The sequence below is a fragment of the Euleptes europaea genome, chromosome 10, assembly GCF_029931775.1.
Source record: "Euleptes europaea isolate rEulEur1 chromosome 10, rEulEur1.hap1, whole genome shotgun sequence".
Taxonomy (NCBI): Eukaryota; Metazoa; Chordata; class Lepidosauria; order Squamata; family Sphaerodactylidae; genus Euleptes; species Euleptes europaea.
The window spans coordinates 15,469,736-15,483,826 of NC_079321.1; the positions used below are offsets into that span (position 1 = coordinate 15,469,736).

At 43.3% G+C, this 14,091-nt stretch overlaps 1 protein-coding gene across 3 annotated transcripts in view; it reads right to left on the reverse strand.

The window, feature by feature from the left end:
• Positions 1-14,091, reverse strand: part of AGAP1 (ArfGAP with GTPase domain, ankyrin repeat and PH domain 1) — a 355,259-nt gene that overhangs the window by 104,435 nt on the left and 236,733 nt on the right. For all 3 annotated transcript variants that reach the window (XM_056856130.1, XM_056856129.1, XM_056856128.1), the window contains one exon: positions 7,708-7,869. In XM_056856130.1, the coding sequence (XP_056712108.1) occupies positions 7,708-7,869 (162 nt within the window). The remainder of the gene's footprint in view (positions 1-7,707; positions 7,870-14,091) is intronic.

A 14,091-nucleotide genomic window follows, 5' to 3' on the forward strand; every position in this document is an offset into this window, starting at 1 on the left:
AGACAGGCTCTGAAAATGGAGGCTGAAGGTTTCCCAACTAGTGACCTTTGTGCCTTGCTTGAAAGTGACTCTCTAGGAATTCAGTGGAGATTTTATTAATTTCTGCCCTCCTGTTTCTGCAGTATACCACGAGAGCCCCACGACTGTATCATCTTAAAGAGAGAGAGAGAGAGCAATGCAGCCAATGGAACTGCAGTGGAAATATGTCTTGTCACTGAATAGTTCACAACTTTGGGAGAAGCACAGAACACTGTCAGCTTGGATATGAATGGATTATTACTTCAACGACATGCTATTGTATAGTTTGGGCTACTTTTTAATTTTTTTAAAACTATACTATATTGCTTTTCGGTATATCAACTGGTAAACTCATTCAACAGTCAATCTGTGCACTAGATACTTCTGTTCAGAAGGAATAAAGCAATCTGTTAACACAGAAAATAAATCTAGATGTAATGCTTATTTGCCCCCACAAAGCTTGATTTAATGTTAAGTATGCAGGCAAAAAATAAAAATCAAAGCTAAAATAAACTGAACTGAAAATGTATACTGCAAGAAACAGTCCCACAAATGGAGCAATAACTGTGTATATTCTGACAAAAAAATGTAAAAATGCAAAACAGCACTAATGGGGGAAAAAACCTTTACAGTTGAATCACTATCTTTGCATTGGCTGTGCATCTCCTCACTGAGCTCCCAGGAGTTCTTGAGCATCTCTCTCAGTTGATGTTTGTACTCACCTACATTTTTGGGTCCTGGCCCAACTGTAGTGGCAGATGGAACACTGCTACTCTTCTTCTCCAAACTACCCTTGAAACTGTCCAACGCGGCCATTGACACCAATCCACTTGAGGCAAGGGTCTCAGAAAATTCCTTTCATTTGCTTCTGAGTATACTCCTTTTAATTGGTGTGTGTGTGTGTGTGCCACAGTCCACTGTTGCTCACGCACAGACTCCCATTTTCTGTCTTGGCTTGATGCTCTGAATTAGGTGCTTGTAGGGAATTTTAGTTCCGAAACTCATAATCCTTGGTTGTATGGATGACAAATCAAATACAATCCATTAAGGGGCACTTCCACATTACAATCTTGTTGTCGCTGGATATAAACCTGCCCGGACTGGACATGGACATGTTGAGAACCTCAAACAGCTCATCGTATCTATAGCTGTCTTAGCAAGCAAGGAAATATTTTCCCATGCTGCATCAGCAACTCACAGGAACGACCAGAAAGCCAACTTCTATAACTGGATATTTTGAGGTGGGGAAAGACCTCAAGGTTTCATGCTGAAGTGTTAGTGTCACAGAAGTATGAGCAACTACGAATGTCTCCTTGGAAGCAAAGAATTTTTACCCCAAGGAAAATGTTACCATGGTAAAATAACTGGCGGATGACCAACAGACAAAGAAAATTAATCTCATCTTATCTTGTTAGAGCTGTCTGCTACTTTTGACATCATTGACCGCAGCATCTTGAGGTGCCCAGATCACAGCTTTGGGATACTGGGGGCTGTGTTCCACTGGCTTTCTTCCTTTTTTGTCAGATAGATGGTTAAGAATTTCCATTGGAGAGGCTGAATCAACAATATGGAAATTAAAGTGTGTTGGGTGCTCCCCAAGTATCAGCCTTGTCACCCATGCTTTACAATATTTACGTGTGACTGTTAAATGAAATCATCTGGAGTTTTGACATCATGTATAGATTACATTAACAAAATCCACAGACCACTGTTTCTGTGCCTGGATGCGTGGATAAGGGAGAACAAAGGGGTAAGCAAATTTGCACAAGATGAATTCTTGTTGCAACCCTGGTTGATCTGCAGAATATGGAGATGACCCAGGCCCAGGCTGTGGACATGATCACTCCAAAGTACCCACTGTCCTCCGGCACAGCCCAGAATGCTCCATGGTTAACTGAGGAGTTTGCAGCAATGAAGCAGTTGGGTAGACAGTTGGGGCACAAGTGGAGGAAAACTCCAAGTGAATGTGACTGGGCACATTATTGTGCCTACTCTGTGGCACTGATGGGAGCATTGTGTCCACGCATGCCGTCCAGAGGAGTCTTTCCAGGTTGTGAAGGTGTTCTTATCCTTGGCTCCTGAAAAAGTAGACCTGGAAAACACACGAGACTACTGTGATGCTTTTGCAATGTATTTTGTGGTTAAGATTGCTCACACCCGCTGTAACTTATCCACAGTGCATACAGTTCAATCTCAGGATGTTATTGGAGCACAGTTTGATCTTAGTTGTATGGACGACTTTCGGTTGGTGAGACCCAATGATGTGGACGCGCTGCTTAGAAGTGTGTGGTCCATCATATCTACTCAGCCCTTACCCTCCGTGGCTGTTGGTACTGATCCAGGCTGGATTGGTTGAACAGGTCAGGGAGGTAATGAATGCCTCTCAGAAGGAGGGTGTAGTTCCAGCAGGGGCCAACATTACATTTTTGGGCAAGGTGTTTGAGTTGGTGGTGGCCATGTAGCTTCCGGTGGTCTTGGAGGATATGGATTATCTAGACCCATTTCAATCTGGATTCAGGACTGGATTTGGAACAGAAATAGCCTTGGCTGCCTGACAGATGATCTTTCCAGGGAGAGTGGCAGAGGGAGTGCATCTGTGTTGATTCTCCTGGACCTCTCTGCAGTGTTCGATACTATTCACCATGGTATCCCTCTGGAGAGGCTGGCTGATTTCGGAGTGGGGGTACCATGCTTTGGTGGTTCTGCTCGTACTTGACCAGTCGATTCCAGAAGGTGGTGCTAGAAGACTCTGCTTGGACCCATGGCATTTATCCTATGGGGTCTCACAGGGTTCCATCTTGTTTTCCATGCTATTTAGTATCTACATAAAACCACTGGAAGAGATTATTAGGGGATTTGGTGCAACCAATATATGGGTGACACCCAGCTCTACTTTTCCTTAACAGCTGAATAAGGAGGGTCTGTGAAAATCCTGAACATGTGCCTGGAGATGATAATGGGATGAATGAGGGCCAACAAGTTGAAGATAAATCCAGACAAGACTGAGGTGCTATGGATCAATGACAAAGTTGCTTGAGAATGGAGGAGTCAGCCTGTCCTAGAGGACGTTGAATTCCCTCTGAAAAACAGGTTCATAGCTTGGGGGTACTGTTGGATCCTAGCCCACAGCTGGAGGTCCAGATCTCCTCTGTGGCATGTAGTGCCTTTTATCAGCTTTGGTTGATACACCAGCTATAGCTGTTCTTTCAAAAGCGTGATCTGGCCACAGCAATCCATGCTCTGATTACATTCAGGTTAGATTACTGTAATGCACCTTACTTGGGACTGCTTTTGAAAACGGTTCAGAAACTTCAGCTCATCCAAAATGCAGCACCTAGGCTATTGTCAGGGGTAGGATACAGGGATCATTATCACCCCAGTGCTGAAAGATCTGCATTGGTTGCTCATTTGTTTCCCGGTTTTTACCTTTAAAACCCCACATGGCTTGGGGCCAGGGTACTAGACAGGCTGCCTCCTCCTGTATTGTCCAGTCCACCATTTAACGTCTGCCTCACAGCTCCCATATGGAATGCCCTTCCACTTGAGTCTTACCTGGTGCCTATGTTGCTTCCTTTTATGTGCAAAGCCAAAACATTTCTGTTCACCCAGGCTTTTAATTAAGGGGTTGATTTTTAAAAAACACTATTTTAGCCTGGAAACGGATGTTTTATGTGGTCTGTGGTCTGTTTTTATGATCTATGTTTTTATGGTGGGCTGGGCTTTTGGGCTCCACAATTTAAGAAGGATGTTGACAAGTTGGAGTGTGTCCAGAGGAGGGCGACCAGAATGGTCAAAGGTCTGGAATCCATGTCCTATGAGGAGAGACTTAGGGAGTTGGGTTTGTTTAGTTTGGAGAAGAGAAGGTTGAGGGGAGACATGATAGCCATGTTTAAATATTTGAAAGTATGTCATGTTGATGAGGGAACAAGCTTTTTTTATCGTTTACACCAGATTAAGAAACTTTGTTTCCTCCTGGATTCCACCAACTTAGCTACACTTCTGAAACCTTTCAACGGGGCTACCGGAACACGTTTTATGTGGGGCCGCGCTTGAAAGTAAATGAGATACTTCAGTTGGTGCAAAACTACAGCAGCATGTAGTTTTGTAGGGGTTGTTAATGCTGAACCCCAGTTTGAAGCAACTGTGCAGGTGGCTGATTTCTTCCCAGGCATAACTCAAGATGCTGTATTCACCTTTAAAGTCCTTCGTGATCTGGGACCACATACTTCACCTTGAACAGGCTTGTCCCACTGGCTTAGCTCAGTGCTCCTTCTCTGATTGCTCCTGTTCTTCTGTTCTATGGGAAAAATCCGCCAGCTGAAAGAGGTGTGTAGATGCCCCTCAGTCCCACTTTGTAAACAGTGTGGAGCGGTTTTGTTTCTGTAGGCTCTCTTTTGAATTAGCTGTTCTTCTTTCCCAGGGTCCTTCAGGGTCCTGATTGTATTTGGATATTGCTTGAATGCAATTAAGTATCGCTGCTGTTAATTTTTTAAATTATCTATTACTTGTCACATTTTAGGGCTTTTATGCTGTGTTTTCATTGTGTATGTGGGAGGAAGAAGAGGGGGTTTTCAGTGTTTGAGTTTACTGTTGCATGTTGCCTTCAGCACAGTGAAGAAGCACACTGTAAAGGGTGTATAAATTCTGAAGCATTATATTTTATACTGGATAATAAGACAGGCACTCAGACACATGAGCCTTTTTGGTTTAGTCACTCAGGTGGAAGATCTCTGTTCGCAGATTGAGAGAGGGGATCTGTTACATTCTTAATTCTGCTGGAGCTCTTGGCTGCCATTGACCCTGTTGCTCACTTAATTTAACTGCAGCGCTTGAAGTGTAGGGATTAGGGCATAAGGGCTTGAATGGTATAAATCTTGGTGAGCAGAAGGTTGTGACTGGAGGTCTGGGTGCACCACTTACCCTGTGGTGTTGTGCAGGGTTCAGTATTATCACCATGTTCTTTAATATTTACTGAAAGAGCCCTGTGGCGCAGAGTGGTAAGCTGCACTGTGTGTGTGTGTTAAGTGCCGTCAAGTTGCTTCCAACTTATGGCGACCCTATGAATCAAAATCCTCCAAAACGTCCTATCTTTGACAGCCTTTGACAGTGTTACTACTCTGAAAATGCCTGCCACAGCTGCTGGCGAAACGTCAGGAAAGAAAATTCCAAGACCACGGTTACACAGCCCGGATAACCTACAAGAACCAATTTGACAGCCTTGTTCAGATCTTGCAAATTGAGGGCTGTGGCTTCCTTTATTGAGTCAATCTATCTCTTGTTGGATCTTCCTCTTTTCCTGCTGCCCTCAACTTTTCTAGCTGGACTGTCTTTTCCATACTGCAGTCCAAGCTCTGCTCATGACTTGAGTTCGATCCCAACGGAAGTTGGTTTCAGGTAGCTGGCTCAAGGTTGACTCAGCCTTCCATCCTTCCAAGGTTGGTAAAATGAGTACCCAGCTTGCTGGAGGTAAAGGGAAGATGACTGGGGAAGGCACTGGCAAACCACCCCGTAAAACAAAGTCTGCCTAGTAAATCTGACATCACCCCATGGGTCAGTAATGACCCAGTGCTTGCACAGGGGACCTTTACCTTTTTAAGACCGCTGAAAAAGATCATTTGAAGCTCTAGAGCAGAGCGTCACCATATGCTGTTCTCACCCAAGTACACAAATAAGCCTCTGGAAGCTGCAATTTCTGCTCTAGGCCAGTGTCTTGTCAGCAAAGGTCAAATGGATAAACTGAAACTGCATCCAGACAAGATGTAGGTTATGCTGGTTGGCGAGGCTGATGGTCTGAATTATGTTTTCTGCCTATCATTCACGGTGTTAGTATATTGATGTTTGATTCAATTCAGAGTTCGTGCATTTTGTTGGACCAGGATCCCTTCTTGGAAAAAAAGAATATGGATGCAGATGCTAAAGTTGCTTTCTTTCAACTTTATCTAGTGCAGACGCTAGTATCTTATCTAGGTTTGGCTGCACCATGCTATGGTGTAGTGGTTAAGAGCAGCAGACTCTAATCTGGTGAACCGGGTTTGTTTCTCCACTCCTCCACATGAAGCCTATTGGGTGACCTTGGGCTAGTCACACTCTCTGAACTCTCTTAGCCCCATCTATCTCACAAGGTACCTGTTGGGGGGGGGGAGGGAAGTCGACTGTAAGACACTTTGAGACTCCTTATGGTAGAGAAAAGTGGGGTACAAAAACTAACTCTTCTTCTTCTTCTATAGTAAACTTGATGTAAGACAAGGCTGGCCTGGAAGACCACCTAGAAACTTCAACAACAATTTGGAGCAACTGCCGCATAGATACTGACTCATTCTGAGAACATTACACTGGTTGCTTTTTTTGTTTCTGTGTTCAGCTCAAGGTACTGATTCTTCTGTTTAAACCCCTTTGCTGCCTGGGATCCACATGCTGGAAGGGCTGTCTCTCCCAGTATGAACCAGTGCAGCAGCTCTGATCCTCTGACCGTGTGCTTTTTTCTCTCATTAAATCTGCCACTCCTAGGTTTTGAGCTTCTTGGAAGTGGTCCCTACACTGCAGAAAGGTGTTCCTGAAAGTATCAGGAAGGCAGACATTTTTTTCAGGTAAGTTTATGACAGAACTATTTAAGAGAGCAGTTGGTCAGTGGATTTGTTGTGTATTTTCTGGTAGCGGCTGGTGTTTTATTTATTGTGAAATGGGTATGAGCTTGGATTGCTTTTTAAGCTGTTACTGTTAGCTACCTTGAGTCTTCTCAGGAGAAAGACAGCCTAGAAAAGTTGTCCATAAACAAATAACCAAGTACAGTGGGATTTGCTCTTTAGAAATGTTTGCAGTTTCTAAAATTAACAAGTGGGAACCGCAAGAACTGCGGGAGGCATCTCATTTCCCCCTCCCCCACTATTTCCTGTTTCCCATACTTGAAAGACTCCCATAGCCTCTCCCCAGTTAAATTTGCTCTTTAGAAACTTTTGCTGCTTCTAAACTGAATATATTTTGAGAGACTCTTGAACAGAACATTCTACTAAAAACATCAATACCATCAAAACATTAATATCAAAATAATTTGCCAGTCCCTTCACAAGGATTGCATCTCCTAAGCTCCAACTTGAAAATTCATTCATTGGTATTATTGAGTTTCATCAGCAAAGAGAGATGGGCTAAGTAACTGCGCCTTAATCAAAAGCATCAATGAAATGGGATAAGTTGCACAAATGACCTAAACCAATCCAAATGGTAAAATGATAATTAAGAATCTGATGACAAATTTTAAAAATAAAGCTAGTCTGTAGTGGCATAAAGTAGGAAATATTCAGCATTGTCTAGTCTGTCTAGGAAAAAAATGACATGGGACAGAAACATTTCTGTAATAAAATGGTAAGAATTCAGCACTACAATCCTGCCCTCAATGGCAAATGGGTTTGAGTTTGGGGGATTTGCTCATAAAGTGGGATGGGAGGGTGTCCTACGAACACAGCCCGAATTTTTATACATGACCAATGAAAGAAGTCCATCATCTTAAGGAGCTGGCTGACCTCTGAAAAATGACAGGGAAGATTTATTTTTTTACTGCCCCAGGACATAACAGCAAGCCAGCAGCAGACCACAAACATACCCCAAACATACCTAGATAGAGGCAGCAGTGAGACATTGGGGACTTGTCAATACTGTGCACATTTGCATTCGAAGACAATGTAAAATAGATACCTTCAGCAGTGCCTGAGATACCATCAGGTTTAAAATTGCTAGTGCTTTTCTTCCTGCGATGTTTTTTCCTGTTAGCGTGAGGGGAAGGAGGAGGGTCCAGCTTAGGACTTGTGGTACTAGACATACTGGGGCTGGAACACACAGAATCTCCCAAGCCAGTATCTGTGAATCAGGACAGAAAGCAAGACAAAACATGAGGTAAGGTACGTGTCTACAGCCCAACAAAAAGCAGCAACCAAGCACTGAGGTATACAACCATGGACTTCTCTACGAATAACTTGAACTGTATTTCAATCACTTTTGGTAAAACACTTTATCAAAAATTAATCTAGGGCCAGTACACACAGTAGTATGAATGAGCCCCTATATCTTCAGACGCCTCCAAGGGCCAAACTATGCATTATGAAGTTCATGAGTCCATCACAGGAACTCGCCGCCCTATTGGAGTTGTGAATTCCTGGTGGGAACTCCGTTTAAAAGCACTGAGGGGGTGCCCTATGGAAGGGCCTCCATTTTCAAGCATCTAGTGGAACTTCTCTGACAGGGTAAATAATCCCCCCGCATTGTTGTTTTGACTTGGGAAAATGTCATGGGGGGAGGCAGGAGGGAGCCCCCCCGCCCCTGAGCTAAGGTTCCAAGCCAAATGGACCCCCACAGTATTTTTTACTGTAAATTGAGTTTCAACTGGGAACTCACAGGCCTAATGTAGCTGTGAGTCCCTGTGGCAGACTCAAGTACCTTTAAACCAATCCTTTAAATGACTCAAAAGGAGAGATAACTGTTTATTTGGGCATATTCAGTGTCTCTAAAAGTGCCACTGGCGTTCACAACCTTGTGTTATCTTTTGAAGAATCATTTATATGTTTACATATTTGTGAGTAGTGATACTGAACTGTGCTTAAATTATAAAGCAGCAAACTTTAAGTGACGCAGAAAACAGCATTATTTTTCAAGGTTTCCACTGAACACAGAACCCTTTGTACTAATAAAACAAAACACGAGTGTGCTGGCACAAGCACTTTTTTTGTTATCCTTGTTTAATTCCTCAATAACTACATGGTCATGTAGCACCAAAAATGAAAGTAGTATTGCAGGGCCTACTTGAAAAAATGAACATGGTGCACTAAGTCTTTGAGATGTACTACATACTCTACAGCTAAAACAGTTTCCCTCCCCAACTGGAAAAAGAAACAGGAATCTAAGACACACAATTAAGGTGTTATTGTTTCCCCATTTTCAATGTTTATACAGATTATTTTGTAATAGGTGACTTTTAAAATATGGATCGTCAAAGTGAACCAGATTTGCATGCAGAATTCTCCCATCTCTGACTCTTGCGCTTACGTGACAAGGTGTTCCTCAAACTGAAAAGGGACCTCTTGCAAACTGCAAATGGGCTCTAGCCTCAACCCCACTGCATGCAATTTCATACTCCGGATGGAACACAAATAACACATTTTATTTGTTACCACACTCTAGAACAGATGACCACCACAGCTACTATGAAATACAAGGGGCATACCAAATTAAAAAGAGGCATGCGCCTCATTACTCCACAGCCTAAGCAGCGTTGACAAAAGCACAGAAACCAATAAGCTGGGCCGGGCCGTTCTGCATCCATCCTGTACATTCAGGGTTCCCATTCATTCTTCCCAATCAGGCATCCGTGTTCAATGCACACCCACAAAAATAAAATGTGGGTAATAACAACAACAACAATCTGGGGAGCCTCTCTGAGCTCTGATACTTGAAGTAGGAGTCAAAGCAGCCGTTTCACTTTTCACTCGGGAAGCTGACAAGCATGACTAGAGGGGGAATAAAATAACATTCCTTTCGCATAAATATCAAAGAGGCTTCTTGAGACTGATGGGCCAGGAATGTATTCTTAGCCATCATTCTGGCAGACAGGCCCAAGGACACTCATAACTTATTTTACAATCATTTAGTTTCAGCTCAAGTGGAAAACGTGACAACTTATCTCTGCTGACAAGATGCCAGATCAAACCTTACAATTAACTTTCCTATGATTATCTGCCCAGCCCATCATTAGCTCAGCAGCTTCTAATGGCAGCTACAGGCAGCTTTTCTGATGATGGTCATCATTTTCAGGATTTATGGCTAACATTACGCTCACTCACCACACACACAAAAAGAGAGAGCCTGAATTAAGACTGATCTGGAGCTCATAGTCCTAAAACCTAAACAAAACTGACTAAGCTCCATGTGCTGGCACTGTAGACAATCTAAGGGATGGTTCTCCCACATGTGGTGGGAATGCCCAGAGGTTAGGGACTTTTGGACACAAATACTAAAAATTATAAGGAGAATACGTAAAGTATCCTTAACCGTAGATTTTAAGCTAATGTTAATGAGTACAACAGGGAACTCGGGGGTAAACAAGAGGGACCAGGCCACATTCAAGGCTATGTTATTAGCAAGCAAAGCAGTAATAGCTCTGGGTTGGAAGGATAAAAGTAAATGGACTATAGAAATCTGGCACAACTATCTGTTTGAATTTATACAGTCGGATATCGTCGAGATGATGCATCAGAAGACTTCATGGGAAGATAAGAACAGGGAAATCACGAGCAGATGGAAGACCTATTTAGAGTGGATATTAATGGAACGAAGAAAAGACATTCGGTGGAAGATTCAGACTTTGTGCCAGTGGCTGGGGTTAAGAGGCTAAAAATTATAAAGAGAAGGAGTGGGGTTAGGGAGGGGGATGGGTGGGATGGAAGGGAATGAGAAAATAATATGTTATACAAACAATGCATGTAGAAAAAGAAATATATATCTGAAACTTATATAAAAAGAAAAAAAAACCTAAACAAAACTGAAGGAACCGTCAAATCCCTTTGACAGAACACACCAAACAAGGATCCCTCTTCCCGCCACCTCAACCATGACTGGCTCCAGACTGGTGCCTTTGGCTGCCATTCACCAATGGACACCTCCCCATCTGTCTCCCGTTATCTCTGTTCTGTATCTACCACACATCTCACAAAATGTACTGCTCTCTTCCTCTCATGAAAATACTCTCTTCCTCTCATGAGAATACTCCAGGGTGCACATGAGTGGGGGAGGGGCAACCTCTGAGGGAACATGGGGAGCCATGTTGATCTGCAGTAGGACAGCTAGATTCGAGTCCAGTAGCCCCATAGAGACCAAGAAGATTTTTGGGGTACGAGCTTCCGAGAGCGAAAGCTCCCTTTGTCAGATATCTTTTTGATGAAAGGAGCTTCGACTCTCAAAAGCTCATACCCAAAAAAATCTTGTTGGTCTCTAAGGTGCTACGGGACTGGAATCTAGCTCAGGGTACAAAATAATAGTACACATCCATGTTAAAATGTATAAGCAACACCACAAAAGGATTATATGGTAGGGCGAGGCACTTGCAGGAAATATAAAATGTTAAGCCTGCTGCTGTTACCTGACAACACTGAACTTAATTGTCTGATGAGTCCCTGATAAGGACAGTGGAATGCATCATTCCTGCTGCTAAGGATTCCAGTATGACAGTCATTGCCATGTTTTAGAAGCCAGGATAATTTATGCTAAGGAGTGGTTTGTCATACAAAGAGTAGCAACTACAGTTCTTACATGGGTATTTTGCTAATCCCAACATGGGTGACGTGTGATGGACACGCTCCTAATGTGCATACGCTAGTGTCGTCAACTCTTAGGGGACAATATGAAATCTGACAGATGAGAGCTCATTACAAATTCATTATGTCGTTGTTTCCTGAAGGATTTTTCTTGCCACACTAAATTGACCAGTGGCACTGTGAAATGTGGAACATTACAATGTTATTTAGGTTTAATCCCAGGCTATCCCCAAACAAAGAACATTAAAAAAAACTCCTCATGTTGTTCATTCATGGAAAAGCTAGCTAATCACCTACTTTTAGATACCCTCCAACAAGAAAAAAAATTATACTACTAGATCCAGTAGGATATTGAATAAGCAGTACAAAAAGTGCAGCTCTCTTCCATTTAGAAGACTAACAATGATTCACACTGACAAACTTGCCTTTTGGGGCCTGCAGTGTTTTGTGGTACTCTGGCCTTGATAAAAATGATTTCTGAAATCTCTGGCTTTTATTTTTGAGATGAAGCCGTTCAATTACAATCAGTGCTGCCTACACTGAATTCATTCACACTTCTTTCCCTTTGTGTGTTGCACGTTTTATGCTCAAAAGACGGAACAGGAACAGCCTCCTAAGTCACAAGGGAACTTAAACGCAGCTGCCTCCCAGACCACCTTGGCTGCATTGGGAAACAGCCATAGTACAGGGGAGGAAAACTGCACCGTATCTGGCAGCCCACTGGAAACCGGCTTGCCACTTGCATCTGGGGTGTGGGCTTTGCCCCCCAACAGCGATAGGCCCCAAGGGTTGTGGGACTCATGCTGGTGATCCTCTCTACAGACACTGCATAGTTGATACGTCATGTGATTCAGTTTTATTAGCAGGAAAGTCAAGTTAACGCTTTGGCAAGAGAGCGTTTGACTCTTTTGAACGCAGAGCGAATTAGAAGGGTTCGCAATAGAGCAGGGACCTCGAGAATAGGAGAAAGGGGGAAAAACAAGAAACAAAATTACTCCTTTTAGATAATTCACTTGTATAGGATATGAGATCGCTTTCAACCGGTTCTAATCTTTCACATTTCATGAGGTTTAAATTAACCTCAGCTAATTAAAAAAATCTAAGCAGAACTTGGTGGAAATGAAAAGCCTCGGGAGCATTCTTTTTACATTGCTAAGTCCCATCTTTCTGATCCCTTTGCCTGGAGCTTATACCAAAAAAGAGTATCCCTGCCATGTACAGATAGACTTGCTCTCTTCTCTTGTAACAGATACTTCCATGAAGAAAAATATCCTTGTACTTATGGTATGATGCCCATGTAGTGGAAGCACTACATGGGCATCATACCATAAGTACAAGGATATTTTTAAACACACAGTAAAAGTAGTATTCCTGTCTCCAAGAGAAACACAGCCATATGATACCTAGAAAGTATATCACACAACTCACCCTTTCCCTTTTAGAGGAGAAATCATCACTTTTTAAAATAACAATACTTGTTCAACACAGCCAGCATGTATAGGACCTTGCAATTCTTTATTAAAATGCGAAGTACATTGTAATCCAAAGCATTAGAGAAGTTAAATTCTGGAGCAGTCTCCATAGAAACCTCTTGGGACAAAGTGTTGAATAGATTAGGAAGACGTAACACTGCAAGTTCTATATGGCACATCAAAGAATTGCTACTGGAGTCATTTGCACATCTCACTGTCCTCCTCCTCTTGTTCGTTTGGGTCTCCCTTCCTCTGAAGCACTGGAGGCCCGCCCTCTACAATTAAGGCTGAGTTGCATGCACTCATATAGACACGCTGTGGTCCTTGCCTGTAAAGGACTGCCACCGTTTGGGCTGGCCATCTGTAATATTCAGTCATGAGTTTCACCGTATCTTTTCAACTGATTACAAATACAGTAGCGGGGACCTGGTAAAATTCACCTCATTAAATGGCTGAAGGCAACAGATAACATGCTGCCCATGTGGTTCCTGCCACACCACTTGGAGCTCACAATTATTTAAGCTGTTCTTTGTATCCAACTACAACAAAGGGCATAATATTCTTCCCTCCAATGGATGGATTTGATTTGCATGCTTTTGAATATTTTTTTTGCCTGCACACCAGACTGGAAGGTTACCTTACAACTTGATGTAATAGCCTAAGTAATTCTTGGTGTATGTCAGTGTAGGCTGATGGGGGCAGAATAAGACAACGATGAAGAGTTGGTTTTTATACCCCGATTTTCTCTACCTTTAGGGAGTCTCAAACCAGCTTACGTTCACCTTCCCTTCCTCTCCCCACAACAGACACCTTGTGAGGTAGGTGGGACTGAGAGAGTTCTCAGAGAACTGCGACTAGCCCAAGGTCGTCATGTGTAGGCTTCATGTGTAGGAGTGGGGAAACTAACCCGTTTCACCAGATTAGAGTCCACAGCTCATGTGGAAGAGTGGGGAATCAAACCCGTTTCTCCAGATCACACCACGCTGGCAAGGTCTTCAGCACCCTGCACTGGAGGTAGCTGCAGGTACAGGGCAGCATTGGATCCTTCCTGGGTGGCTGTCAGGGAAGCCTAGCCCTTTAAGGGCCCTCTTGACCCCCAATTGAGTCATGATGAGCAGAAGGTGGCACTGGTGGATACTGGGGAGGACTGGTCCAATAATTACCCATACAATGCTTAGCTGGTCAGGGGTGCGGAGCTCTGGGAGGCCAAGCTCTGGCAATACACCAGCCCTTGGTGGGGCAGACCTGCCCATAACAGATTTAGCTGGAGCCAGGATAGTGGAGGGGATCAAGGCAAGGACTCC